At 42.0% G+C, this 15,117-nt stretch overlaps 1 protein-coding gene across 3 annotated transcripts in view; it reads left to right on the top strand.

The window, feature by feature from the left end:
* The first annotated feature begins 650 nt into the window (after positions 1-650).
* Positions 651-15,117, top strand: part of FBXO40 (F-box protein 40) — a 31,475-nt gene continuing 17,008 nt past the window's right edge. For 2 of the 3 annotated variants that reach the window (XM_050921226.1, XM_050921216.1), the window contains exon 1: positions 651-763. In XM_050921226.1, coding sequence (XP_050777183.1) covers positions 755-763 — 9 coding nt within the window. In that variant the 5' untranslated portion in view covers positions 651-754. Of the gene's footprint in view, positions 764-11,585; positions 11,631-15,117 lie in introns of all 3 variants that reach the window. The other variant, XM_050921205.1, reaches the window with a different exon arrangement.

The following is a 15,117-nucleotide window of genomic DNA, read 5'->3' as shown; positions in this document are numbered from 1 at the left end:
GATCATGGGACATAGATCCTGCACCCATGATGCACTGCCATCCACTCCGCCTTCCCACAACTCCTAGTGGCAAAAGGTGGCAAGTAGCAAGTAGCACTGCACTCGTTGATGCTAGAGCACCAACTGTGGATGTGCTCTGCTGACAGGAGTGTTGTGTGAACATGCACAAGGGATGTACTTATACCAGTTTTTGATTGTCGGCGTAAATTGCATCAACAAAACATGTGTAGTCTAGACAAGCCCTTAGTGTCTATTACTGGAGTTCATGGCAATAGGATCAGAGGACACATTGATAACTAGGCCAGTAAAAGACACAGTATGATATGGGCAGTAAGAAATCAAGTTCTAAAGGTGTAGGAGTAGGGATCTTCATTGGAGAATTCCAGGAAACATGAAAAAGTCACAGTACAGTACTTTCGGAAACTCTGAGAAATGTTATTGTTATTTCTCTAAGCACCCAGTACTGAAGAAATGAGTCAGCTCTTCTCCTGTTTTTTTTAATTAAATATCACTCTAGCAATGACATTGTTAATAAATACAGTGGAAGAATAGCTCTGTAAGCTGAGCCATGTGGTCACATGCCTCAGCATGCTAGTTTTATTTTTAACATCCAAAGTCACTTGATATACCTTTCTACTTGGGCTTGCTCTTTTGCCCCCCATTCTTGCCTTCTACTTATCCCTAATCACCTCACTTCAACCCAGCTGAGAAAAACCAAGAGAACAAGTGTCTTGGATATAATCACAGCGACTGTATGATCAAGGTAAGGCTTTACAAATAGGAAACAGTCTTGTTTTTTATTAATCAAAGCTTATGCTAATACTACACAGTCAAGCCTTAATCAAGGTTAAAATCTACAAAACAATCTCAGTAGCTAGAGTTAAAAAAAAAAACCCTCACAGCCAAATTTTTCAAAAGCGTTCACTCATAGTTTCCTATGTTAAGTATCCTCACACCTTCTTGTCAAACCGTCTTAAATGGTCTATCTTGATTATCACTACAAACTTTTTTTTATTCCTGCTGACGATAGCTCATCCTAATTAATTAGCCTCTTAGAGTTAGTAGGGGAACTCCCACCTTTTCGTGTTCTCTGTATGTATATATATCTCCTCACTATATGTTCCGTTCTATGCATCCATTGTAGTGGGCTGTAGCCCACGAAAGCTTATGCTCAAATAAATTTGTTAGTCTCTAAGGTGCCACAAGTACTCCTGATTTTTTCACTCATGCTAGGTGGCCCTGCTTTTGGATGCTTAATGTGAGGTACCTTAGCCTAGATCCACAAAGACTTAGGCACTGCAAAGCTCAATGGTGCAATGCCTAACTTTTAGGTAACTTGCTGGGCAGTGGACTTCTCACCCTGTATGAGGGGTATAGGCTCCCTACACAGTGTATGGGGAGAGTTAGGTGCTTAAGAATGGGGTTCACAGCAGCCAGCAAGCTGAGTGGGTAGCTACCTCAGACAGCCAGTAGAAAATGCTGTGGAGAAGGGCTAGGCCTAACCAGTGTTAGACACAACTAAGTTTTTTGGGTGCCTATCTCTGCTCAGGGTTCACAGCCATGGAGATAGGCACCTAAGCAAGGTCATCTCTGTCTCAAGAATAAACAGAGAGACTTCCATGCTATCGTAGCCAATAGCCTGGTGGTTAGAGTACTCACTTGGGATGTAAACCTGTTTTAAAATACTTGCTTTACCTGATTTGGAGCAGAGACTTGAACCTGAGTCTTCTGTATCCCCAGTGAGTGCCCTAGCCACCAGGTTATTCTCAGTCTCTCCTGTTCAAGCTGTCCACTTTGTATAAATAATTAAAACAGTTCATTGGAGCAGGGACTTAAGTCTCCCATGGCCTAGCTGAGTGCCTTACCCACCTGGCTATCAAGTCAGTCTCTTTTTCTCTTTGGCCCAATTAATATTTAACTGTTTAACACAAAGTGGAACAGTTGCAACAGGGGAGAGAGACGTAGCCCCAGAATACGCAATAGCCTGGTGGTTGGGGCACTCCCTTGGGTGGTGGGAGACCCATTAAGTCCCTGCTCCAAACCAGGCAGGGTAGAGATTTGAAAACAGGTCTCCCATGTCCTGGGTGAATGCCGTAAGCCTGAGCTTTTGGGTATTCTGGGACATACACATTTTTTGCCAATATTCCTGCTCTGGCTGCCTCAAGCCATCTGGGGGTCCTGAACCAGTAAGCATGTTCTGAGAACCACCTGTGGAAATGTAGGCACCTAGTGGACTATACTACAGAAATAGTGACACCTAGGGAATTTAGGTGCCTCCGAGTTTAGGTGGCAGCTGAGCAGGGGATTTGAGGATCTCAGTGGTGCCTAAATGTTAGGTTTAGGCATCCCTTTGTGAATCTAGCCCCTTGTGCTTGATTTCTTATCACCACTGAAAATCAAGTATAAGATATCTCAAACTGGATTCCACATTATAGAGACACCCTGTATCATTGAACACTTCTGAAAATATTGGTCTTAAGCTTCATTGTTTTTTTCTCATGATCTGTACAAAATATGAATATTTTTAAGGGATCAGAACAATTGCACCATTTCTTGAACAGTGCTGGTTAGGTGATGTGTGAATGGCAAAACACTTTTCCTTTCTAAAGGGTCAGATTCTGAATTCAGTTACCTTGTCGTAAATTGAGATTAGCTCAGTTTAAGTCAGTAGAGTTACAACACTAATTGAGATTTAAAAAATCCTCAAACCATCTCTAAATTGGAATTTTCATGAGGTTGCAGAAACAGACAGGTGAAGGGCCCTTTGGAGTTTCAAGCATTGTAATTTTCAAAGGGTTTTGAAAATGGAATTTTAGAAAACATCCAGATACATGAGGAGCTGGAGAAGCGTCAGGAATATTATTATTATTTATTTATATTATTGTAGTGTCTAGGAGAGGACCAGGACCCCATTGTGCTATGCTTTGTACATACAGAACAAAAAGACAGACCCTGTCCCAAAGCACTTAAAGTCTAAGTGTAAGACAAGAGAAAACAGACGGATACTGACTGACGGTGGAGTATAAAGAAACAATGAGACAATAGTATTTAAATAGACCAGGCAGACAGGATGGGAGAAGGGTATAACACACAAGCAGAGTGAGCAACGATGGTAGCAAAAATCATGTCACTTCCATGATTTTTTAGGAGGATGCGGCATCAGCTGAAAGGAAAGGGAGGGGAGAGTAAGAGGGAAAGATGTGGAGTGAAGCTGAGGTGAACAGATCCCAGAGGAGGGTTGGAGCAAACAGCCAATCAGCACAGGACAGAGAAAGTCAGAACATTCTGCAGTTTTGACTGGAATATCCAGGGGACCCAAAGTCTCTGCTTTAGCAGCTACTGCCCCTACAGGACAGAGTCTTTGGTTGACTCCTCTTTGCAGCTCACATGGTGCTGGGGAAGGGAGGCACTGCCTGGGTCCTAGTGCCCCCACAGTGAAAAGGAAGGTCTCCCCTGCACAGTTCTGAATCCAGTAGGGTGTTTTGGGGATGGAAGGCACTGGCTGGGCCCATTTTACCCCTTTCTCAGAGAGCTGCAATACCTGCTTTGGCTGCTTCTAGTCCTATCAGGTAGAGACTCTGGCTGGCTCCTCTGTATGAGTAGCTTTGTGGAGCCTTGGAGCAAGCTGTTCATATGATTTATCCATTTTAGTTAGTTTTATTGGGAGACATTTCAATATCCATAATGCAAAGCCTCACATTTTTAGCCCAACTTAGATTCTAAAGGTAACATAATAAATATAGGCAAAGCCAGTAGCACCACCTGTAATTAGGGTTGGTTAACAGTGCATTTTCGATTAATAACTTTGCCGAACTTTAACTGTTTGGATCAAACTTTTCCATGCTGGTATTTGGCTTAGGCTAAGTTTTGTGTGTGTGTGTCTGTTTGTTTGTTTGTTTTGTTTCAGTCAAAACCAGTCAGCCTCTTCCCTAGAAAAAAAGTTTAAAAAAATCTTGGCAATATTCTTATTAGATTCATATAAATGTTAAAAAAAAATCTTATTGCTGTTTTATTGAGAAGCTCAAGCCTCTGAATGCTGTAGAACAGGAATTTTAAATTTGACAGCGGGGGGTCACCCTGGTAGCAGAGGTGTGCCTTCTGTCATCCCTATATAATCTGCCAAAACTTGGTCAAGTTATAAGCCTCTGGAAAAAAAAGCTGTTTGCACACACTGGGGGCATGTCCACACTAGAAACGCTACAGTGGCACAGATGCAGTGTGGCAGCTGTGTCTCTGTAGTGTAGCCACGTACTATAGAGACAGAAGAGTGTCAACAGAACAATTCTTCCATAAATCTAGCAGTGTCTACACTGGGGATGAAGTTGGTTTAACTACGTTGCACAGAACAAATATTTTCACAGTCCTCAGTAATGTAGTGAAGTCAACCTGATTTTGTAATGTAGACTAGGCCTCAGGGGTTTATTAGAGTTTGGGAGCATTATTTGCCAAAGATTCTATCTACACTGAGCATGTTCTATCCCCACAAAGCTCCTAATGTGTCACACATGTGGTAGTTCCACACAGCAACTGAGAATGTTGTATCCCATGCATTACTGGGGCTGACCAGGACTTTTTCTGCAACTGGTCCTTGCAGGCTGGGGGGGCTATTGTGGTGCCAGACAAGTAGTAAAGACCTCTATTCCTTTCATCACCATATACATTTTGACAGATTTCCATGTCTGCTTTTTGGGTTATGTCTCACCCTCTGGTCTCATTTTTGGACATGTACACATTTGATGCAGCTGCCATTTTGAAGCTTTTTTATTTTTTATAGAGAATGTTAGAACTGCTTGAATGTGGTTTTTTTCACATTTAGAGATACTTTAAAGGTTAGAAGAAAAAAGATTTTTTTTCAGAAGAAAATGGGCTTTTTACAAACTTTAAATAAAGTTTAGTAAACAGAGGAATAAAGTGTTAAGACATAAATATGCCTTTCTACAGAAAAAATACTTTTAATGCAGTTTTGAAGTAAAGACATTAAATATTAGTAATAAAATATGTATTTTTAGAAATAACAATTGTTATGGATTTAGGTTGTTTTGAAATAAAGTCTGAAAAATAATGGTATGTTTTTTAAATAAAGGCATCAAATATTAGTACCAGAACATGCGTTTGTAGAGAAAATAAAGTGGGGTTGGATTAAACAAGACACAAAGTAAGAGAGGCTGTAGAACAGCTGAGAAAACCAAAAGCCTTCCAGCCTATTACAAGAAAGAGAGAGAGAGAGAGAGAGAGAAAGGAGAGAGGCTGCAGAGAAAGTTTTAAAACAGGAAAGGAAGAAAAGCCTATGTCACTGCCCAAGCGGCAGAGAGAAAAGAAAAGTAGCTTATGCCTTTAGCTGTCACTAGCCAAATGCCAGTAATTTCAGGACAGTCAGCATTGGACAAGCCACACCTGTTGCCTGAGCCAATCAGAAGCTATTCTTTAGACACGTCCTGAACCATTTTTAAGAATATACTTTTTTGCAAGAGCTTTTAAACTGGGAGTCTATAGGTTGTGATCATGACCTTTTGCAAGACACCTACAGACTCCAAGAAGCCTGAATTGCCTTTGGGTGCACTAGCATGTGTTCAGAAGAAACCCAAGCCAGGCAAGTTGTTTTGACTCCTATAGATTCCTAAAACTACCATGATTTTTTTCAAAATCATCACTCTGATAATATTGTTTTTCACCAGAAACACCTACAAGACCTCCTCATGGTAACTGGTAGTTGTCATTGTATATATGTATATATATATATTTTTTTTTAAAGAAATATAATAAGGGGTTATCTGTTGATCAGATTTTAAAATTTTATACAGATGACTTAACAGAAAATGACCACAGGGTGGTGTAGTTTGTAAAAGGAAAAAAAGTGGAGCATGTCCAGAGGTGTCCCAAACACATTTCAACATGATCAGACCTGTCTTTCATGTTGTGAGTTGGAAGATTTACAGTCTGGCTTTGATAAGCAGTTTTAAAAGCACCAGCTTTCTTTGCACACGGCTAAACATACTTGTAAGGGGTATCGCCTCTTAAAAAGGTAGTATCTTGGTAAAAAATACTACTTTTTATGTGCTGTTTTCAAAATGTTTACATAGGACTACTCAGGAGGAGGAAGGCCTATTTTCAACGTGTAGGATTTGGTGGTTGAAGCATTTAAATCCACCAATAGATGCCCATAGGGTTTTTTAGTAGTATCCTTAAAAGCTTCCAAAAAGAATTGTGTCTTACCATGGGTACATTTGACGTGCCAGCGTGGCAATTTTCTGTTTGTTTAGTGAGTTTTTTAAGAGAATCATGTATTTTATATTTCAATTAATTGTATGACTCTCTTTTCCCTGGAAAAAACACATTTTGCACAATGTACATAATATTTAGTTTCCTGAGGTGTATGTATTTTGTAAAGGCTTTCTTGATTTCATTGCTTTCAGAAGCAGATTCCATCAGGACATCTATAATCACCATATTCGCTTTATTACTAGGAAATAAACATTAATTCTTAAGCATCAGGGGGTAGTTGTGTTAGTCTGTGAGGTTTTTTACCCATGAAAGCTTGTGCTCAAATAAATATGTTAGTCTTTAAGATGCCATCGGACTCTTTGTTGTTTTTATTCATTCTTAAAAGTACCAGGTAAACCTTACAAAAATGTGATATAAGGAAATACATGTAACAGCTCTTCATACAACTGTTGCCAACAAGTCTAACACCTCACAATATTTCAGGCATGCAAAACTGTCTATTACTATTTTCTAACAATTTTTTTAAAGAATTTTCCTGAATTTGAAAGGCCACAAAGCAAATAGGAAAAAGGATGGACAAATTAGATGTGATTCTGTGTAATAATCAATACCTTTTTGGCAAGGTTGTAAAATCTGCCTTGAGGGTTCTTTTATCGTAAATGACTTTCTGGGTATTTTAAAGAATTCTTGTCTCTACCAATCAGTGTTTTTTCATCCTCAGAATCCCATGCTGCTGTATCACAATCTCTTTTAGATCTTCCCCTTCAGGATTCAAACAGTAGTCCTGGATGAGAGCTTTAAATTCCCAAAATTAATTTTCTCAGTATTCCCCAAGTTCAGCATGCTCCTCTTTACTTTTGTACAGGTCTTACCTCCGGCTAGTGTATACCTGTATGTTGTAGGCCCTGCAGATATAGACTCCACAATGTTCATCTGCTGGTATCTTGCCAGTCAGATCACCTAAATAATCCCCTAGGCATGGGTTCCACTCCCCTTCTTTACTCACAAAAATCACAGAATCAGTATCATAGTACAGACAACACTCCTGTAAACAATTTAACAGCCAGTAGAGCTCTAGCCTGACATAAGTGGAGGTGAAGTACAGTATGAACACGTGTTGCTGGAATGGGTGCACCAGAGTTCTGTTGCATACTTCCAGCACACTATGGCCATATCATCATCGTTAAACTTGCACAAATGACTCTTCATAATAAGACGCAAAGACGTACCTGATGAGTTTGTCGAGGTCTGTCAGTATACTGGTGTTAGACTCGTTCACTGGCCAAATTTTCCCTACAAGGAATTTAAAAACAGCTTTGAGATTTGTCCTTTTGCAGGGTTCTCTTTAATCTTGCTTAGATGTAAATGCATGACTTCTTTTCCATAGTACTCTGTAGCATACTGGGTTTTTTTCAACTCATCTGTATGCCAGTGAAGGAAACCAAAATCCTCTTGTTTCTGTTTGAGGTGCATTTTAATGTAGTTTGAAAACATTGTGTCAGAAGACCAATTAAAGTGCCAGACTTCATACATTTCAGTGATCTTGTACCCTTTGTCTAAAGCCTCCAGCAGCTCTATCATGCACCATGTCCCTGCTACAGCCCTCTCCTTCTGCCTTTGCGTGCAGGATTCCTTTCATCTTGTTTCTGCATAACAGGCACATAGGGGAATACTGTTTTACCATCAACCCTATATGGTAGGGCAAGGAACTGCAGGCTTCCTGGAGGGTACACTTTAACTTTGGCAATACCAATTGTGATGCTCTGACCTCAGGGGAACACCCAGCACCCCCACGTTCATCCTTGTAAAATGATTGTGTGATATCCAATGCAGAGTTTGTCACGTTGGGTGTCTTCGGAAGGCTCATGATGTACTGAATGTTGTTATAGTGATGTTATATTCATTGTTGTTGCAGCAATGTTATAATAATGTTATAGGTTATAATATGTATATAGTCATGAGGCTGAAAATGTGTCTTCATGGTTTAAAAGAAGCCCAGGCAAAAACTCTCCAAGAGGAGAGAGGCAATTCACACCTCATCAGGGCATGTATGGGACAGACCCAGCCCAGCCTCACAGGAATAAAGGACGCTGGCCTAGGCAGCAACAAAGGATTTACTGGACTCTTGAGTGAGTTGCCACCATTCCTTTGGTCAGTTTGGGACTGCGATGAGGTAATACTCACCTGACTCTAAAGGGGAGGGGCAAAGCCAAGAGGGGAGAAAGAACATGATAAAAGGAAGAGATGTTTGCCTCTCTCTTCCATCTATATCTATAGACACCACACTAAGTGACAGAAGTGCTGATCAAAGGGGAGAGCCTGGCTGAAGAGCATCCAGCGAGCCTATGGTGAGAAGCATCTAAGTTTGTATGGGCACTGAAAGTGTTAAAATCAGCTTAGAATGCGTTTTGCTTTTATTTCATTTGACCAAATCTAACGTGTTATGTTTTGACTTATAATCACTTAAAATCTATCTTTGTAGTTAATAAATCTGTTTGTTTATTCTACCTGAAGCAGTGTGTTTGGTTTGAACTGTGTCAGAGACTCCCCTTGGGATAACAAGCCTGGTATATATCAATTTATTTGTTAAATCGACAAACTCATATAATCTTGCAGCATCCAGCGGGCATAACTAGATACTGCAAGATGGAAGTTCCTAGGGTCGTGTCTGGGACCAGAGATATTGGCTAGTGTCATTCAGTTGCACAATCCAAGGAGCAGCTCACATGCCAGAGGCTGTGCGTGAACAGCCCAGGAGTGGGGTTTCTCACAGGAGAGCAGGGTATGGCTGGCTCCCAGAGTTGAGGATTGGAGTGACCTAGCAGATCACCGGTCCAGTTAACACCAGAGGGGAACATCACACCAATGGACTGTCTGAGATCTCCAAAATCCTCCCACATCATGACAGGGTGCCCCACAGGATGTTTCTTAGTATTGTTAACAAAAGGGCAGAAGCTGGTAAAATGATAGTAATTTGTTTCCTGGGCTGCAGTTTGTAATACAGACAGATAGCGTTTGGTCTACCTCTGAAAGTAGGACAAGAAGCAATAAGCTTAAATAGCAACAAGGGCAGTTTAGGTTGGTGATCAGGAAAAACTTCCTGTCAGGGTGGTTAAGCTCTGGAATAAATTGCTTAGGGAGGTTGCGGAATTGCCATCTTTGGAGATTTTTAAGAGCAGGTTAGACAAACACCTGTCAGGGATGGTCTAGATAATACTTAGTCCTGCCATGAGTGCAGGGGACTGGACTAGATGACCTCTCGAGATCTCTTCCAGTCCTACGATTAAGATGCATCACTTTAAAAATAAGCAAACACTATTTTTGAAATGCTAGGGTAATATATCTTAAACATTTTTTCCTGCTAAATCTCCACAAAACATCCCTTAGATTATAAAGATTTACAACATTTAGATTTTTAAACATTTCAGAAAGAAAGGGTGTGGGGAAGAAATAGCATTCTTATCTCTTAAAAAATGTTATACATATTCTATAAAGTATCTAATGCTTTCTTTACAGTTTACAAGTAATACATTTTAGAGCAGTTTTTCTCTGGCAAATCTTTAAAAAGCAAGTAAACACTTTTAAAAAAAGGCTAGTATATTATACAAAAACTTCTATGTACAGTGTCAGTCTTTTCATTCATTTGTTTAAAGAGATGCTTTTCTTTTTTTAAACAGGCCAATGGTCCATAACCACATCCCTTGGTACATTGTAATTGGTTCCAAAAAAATACAGTTTTAGAACATGTGTAAAGAATAGCTTCTGATTGACTCAAGCAAGAGGTGTGGCTTGTCCAGGGTTGACTGTCCTGAAATTACTAGCATTTGACCAGGGGGAAGCTAAAGGGATAAACTGATTTTCTTTTCTCTCTGGCGCTTGGTCAGGGACACAGGCTTTTCTTCCTTTCCTGCAATTTTAAAACTCTCTGCAGCCGCTCTCACTTGATTTTCTCTCTCTTTCTATAACAGGCTGAAAGGCTTTTGCTTTTCTCAGCTGTTCTATAGGCTCTCTCACTTAATGTGTTTAACCCAACCCCAACTTTATTTTTTTTAAAAACAAAGATGTTCTGTAACTAATATTTAAAGGCTTTATTTCAAAAACTGTATAAAAATATTTCTCTCTAAAAAGGCCTGTTAACACTTTATTTCTGTTTGCTAAACTATTTAAAATGTATAAAAAGCTTTTCTTCTGAGGAAAAAAAAAAGTCTTTTATTCTAACCTTTAAAACGTCTCAAAATGTGGAAAATACCCAAGCAGTCCTAATGTTTCCCATTAAAAAATAAAAAAAATTTTCAAAATGGTCACCACATCATGCGTGTAAATGTCCAGAAATGAGATCAGAGGACAGGACATAAACCAAAAGGGGACATGGCAACCTGTCAGTGTATTTGGTGGTGGAATGTACGGAGCTCTTTACTACTCAGGCACCTGAACTGAGATCAGGGAGTCTGTCTCTTCTGTGCTTTCAGTGCCCTGGCAATGCCCAAGCAGCATGTAAGACAAGGAGCGCACAGCCTGTCTCTAATGAGAAGTGAGGAACACAGGTGGGGCTGGAAGTAATAGGAGTAGAAGGGAACCAGGGCATAAGCTCAGCGGAAGGGATAATAGGGGCTGTTGTAACATGGACAATAGCTGGGGATAGGAAATGGGAACCAAGGAAGAACAGGCGTCAAAGGAGAGAATAAAGAGGACTAGAAACAGGAATGGAAGCTGGGGTATAGGGGCAAAAGGGTCTATAACATTCAGGAGAACACTCCTCTCCAGAACCTCTAACTGAACCCAGAATTTCTGGATCACTGCATTCCTCTGCTGTCTAGAAATAGCTAGCTGTGACTCCTACTGACAAAATCTGTCTCATCCTTTTTGTGCCTGGTTCACGCAGAGCCTGCTATTGTTCTCATTCCATTTACTCAGTTTTTCATGTGGTCGAGGTCTGTGCTTTGCGTCTAAGGAAAGGAAAGGAATTTGGTTTTCATTTTTAAAAACAGCTTACTTAGAAATTACTGTCTCAGTTCTGGAGTTAGCTGCTCCTTTGTGGTCTTCTCAAGGGTGCCCCTTTAAGTCTTACACCTCCAGCCTTCACTTCTGTATGGGCAGATATCACAACACTCTCCCTCCAAACCAGCAGCTGAGGCTTGCAGTGCCTCTACTTCAGTGATTGTTCTAGCAGGTTTAACCTTAGTCCAGCCCTGGCTATTTGTTCTCTCTCAGGGTTACCAGGGGCCAGCCAGCTTTCACAGAGCACAGTACATTTACTTTAGGAAAAAGCATTACAGACAAAACATCATAAAATGATGTCTACCCTCGCTAGTTGCAGCTTCTCTTGCTCTGTCTGTAGATTCCTCTCTATTAATATCTTCCAGATGGAGACCCTGGCAGGTTCCAGTCCTTTAAACCCTTCCAGCAAGGTTTGCTTTTTGTGTATCGCCTCATGTCAGTTTTTGGTTCAAAATGAGGGACTTAGCTAGTTTAGGCTGACCCTTTATATCAGGGGAGGACAAACTATGGCCTGCGGGAGGCGGGCAGAGAATCCAGCCCATCAGGGATTTCAATCTGGCCTGTGGGATTGGCAGCCCCATGGCGCAGTGGGGCTGAGGCAGGCTCCCTGCCTGCCCTGGAAGCAGCTGGCACCACGTCCCTGTGGCCCCTGGGAGGGGGTGGAGGCAGAGAGCTCTATATGCTGCCTTTGCCTGTAGGCACCATCCCCCACAGCTCTCATTAGCCAGGAACAGGGAACCACAGCGAATGGGAGCTTCAGGGGTGGTATCCGCAGGCAGGGCAGTACACAGCAGAGCCACATGCCTCACTCTACCCCCAGGAGCCAGTGCCGGATGGGCTGGCCACTTCCAGGAGCAGTACAGGGCCAGGGCAGGCAGGGAGCCTGCCTTAGCCCTGCTGCATGTTGCCGCCACCCCAGAGTCACTCACAGTAAGCAGCGCCAGGCCAGAGCCCACACCCTGAACCCATCCTACACCCCAATCCCCTACCCCAGCCCTACATTCATAGAATATCAGGGTTGGAAGGGACCTCAGGAGGTCATCTAGTCCAACCCCCTGCTCAAAGCAGGACCAATCCCCAGACAGATTTTTGCCCCCAATCCCTAGATTTTTGCCCCAGCTCCCTAAATGGCCCCCTCAAGGATTGAACTCACAACCCTGGGTTTAGTAGGGCAATGCTCAAACCACTGAGCTATCCCTCCTGATTGCCTTCTCTGGGCTTTGGCCACTTTGAGACGCTGGTGAGGCAACCCAGGCCCACTCACTACTCAGGGTCCCAAAGCAGGGACCCTATAAATAACCCCAAGCTGTTTCCACTTCTCATGTAGCCCTTTCCTTTTCACCATTCCCTCAGGACCTCTCCCCATACCACTTTCCCTGCAGAGTTTCACTGCCTTCCAGTCCTTCTTCCCACTTCTGATGTCAACCAGCAACTGATACACATCTGCTCAGGCCCTGCAGCCCCTTTTAACTGAGCCTGCTGCACTCTGATTGGCTGCCTCCCTGCAGCCTCTCCAGGCAGGCCTGACCGACCCATCTTCACTGCTCCTTTTCTGGAGTGAGGTGTGGTTGAACCAAGAGGCTTCCAGCAGAGGGCCTCAGAGTGCCTCGTACACCCTGTCATACAAACTTTATTTTGACTGTTCAGAATTGATGATCATGCTATAAGTGTTTGGAAAGATCATTTTCTCTTAATTTGCCATCAGATTTCAGATGATAGTGCTGCACTTTTATTCAAAAGAGAATTTTCATAAGATTTTACAGTAAGATCTTGGATTTGACATATGAGCTCAATGTCTTAAGTTATCAGTGATCCACACATAGCTAACACAGCAAACAAATGTACCACTTTTGGTCCATCAACTAAAGCTGATTTAATTTAGGATAAATGCAGTAAAAATAAATCATAATTCATTTATAAACTATTTGTTATTGACAGGAGCAGCGCCAGGGTTTTTGCCGCCCTAGGCAGGGGTCCTTCCACGCTCCTGCTTGGCAGCAATTCGGCAGCGGGGGGCCCTTCCGTGCTCCCGGTCTTCGGGGCACTTCAGCGGTCTCCGGGGCACTTCACCCGGAGCGAGTGAAGGACCCGCCACAGAATTGCCGCCAAAGACCCGGAGTGCGGAAGGACCCCCTGTCATAAACAGATAGCTAAGGGTTAATGTCTCTTTCACCTGAAGCACCTGACCAGAGGACCAATCAGGAAACCGGATTTTTTCAACTTTGGGTGGAGGGAATTGAGTGTCTTTGTCTTTGTTTTTCTGGCTGCCTGCTTTTCTCTGAGCTTTGGAGAAGTAGTTCTACTTTCTAGTCTTCTGTTTCTAAGTGTAAGGACTAAGAGATCAGATTGTAAGTTCTATGGTTTCTTTTCTTTGGTATTTGCATGAATATAAGTGCTGGAGTGCTTTGATTTGTATTCTTTTTGAATAAGGCTGTTTATTCAATATTCTTTTAAGCAATTGACCCTGTGTTGTATCATCTATATACAGAGAGAACATTTGTACTTATTTTTCTTTCTTGTTATATAAAGCTTTCTTTTAAGACCTGTTGGAGTTTTTCTTTACTTCAGGGAAATTGAGTCTGTACTCACCAGGGAATTGGTGGGAGGAAGAAATCAAGGGGAGATTTGTGTGTTGGATTGCTAGCCTGACCTTGCATTCCCTCTGGGGGAATAGGAAAGTACTTTTTGTTTCCAGGATTGGGAACAGAGAGGGAGATTCACTCTGTTTGGGTTCACAGAGCTTGTGTCTGTGTATCTCTCCAGGAGCACCTGGAGGGGGGAAGGGAAAAAGGATTATTTCCCTTTGTTGTGAGACTCAAGGGATTTGGGTCTTGGGGTCCCCAGGGAAGGTTTTTCAGGGGGACCAGAGTGCCCCAAAACACTCTAATTTTTTGGGTGGTGGCAGCAGGTACCAGGTCCAAGCTGGTAACTAAGCTTGGAGGTTTTCATGCTAACCCCCATATTTTGGACGCTAAGGTCCAAATCTGGGAATAAGGTTATTACATGGTGGCAGTGGTGGGAGATAGACAGAACCCAGAAGCCAGTAGAAATATTATATTTTTCTTTTCTCTGCTAAGGGCTTTTTAGCAGAGAGAAGCAGTTGGTTTTAAAAGGGAACCAGAGAGAATTTTTTTTTCTGCTCTCTCTCGCAGTTTGTGGCTTGCATGTTAAGCAGAAGTCGTTAAGGACTATTAACAGTCTTTTGTCACACAATAGCACTCCCATTGAGAGTCATACCAGCACTTATATGCATGCAAATAAAGTGGTTTTTCTGGTTTCCCTTCATTGAACATTAGCTAGAGAGAGAAAAGAACAAAAAGCACTGTTGCTAGGCAGACTTCAGGAGGCAACAGAACCTGCAGTTCAGAAGATAAACACCGGAGGGCACCCCAACCCAAGAAAACAGGAACCATGACTTCTAAGGCAAAAATTGAGGCCGAAGAACAAATCAAAGAAGCTGAACACAGGCGAGAGATGGAAAAACACAAACAGCAACTGGAAATAAAACAAAAAGAGATGGAGATGAAAGAAAAGGAAGAAAGCATGAAACTGGCAGCCTTCCAAAGAGAACAGGCAGCCCAAGAGGCAGCACACAAAAGAAAACTAGAAGAAGAAGAGATAGCCTACCGAAGGAAACAAGCAGAAGAAGAGTTGGCCCACCACCGAGAAATGGAAAAAACACCAAAAACAAATGGAAAAACACCAAAAAGAAATGGAAAAACAACAAAAAGAAATGGAAAAACAACAAAAAGAGAATGAAGAGAAGGAAAAACAGAGAAAACATGAACTGGAGTTGGTAAAAGCTGGGCTGCATGTGCCAGCCAACCCTAACAACCCGGCGCCAAATATTGCTCCACAGCACAGGAAATTTCCCACCTACAAGGCAGGTGATGACAC

The sequence above is a fragment of the Gopherus flavomarginatus genome, chromosome 1 (genome assembly GCF_025201925.1).
Source record: "Gopherus flavomarginatus isolate rGopFla2 chromosome 1, rGopFla2.mat.asm, whole genome shotgun sequence".
NCBI classification, from domain to species: Eukaryota; Metazoa; Chordata; order Testudines; family Testudinidae; genus Gopherus; species Gopherus flavomarginatus.
Note: the sequence above shows the minus strand (reverse complement) of the source record. Positions and strands in the feature narration are given on the sequence as shown.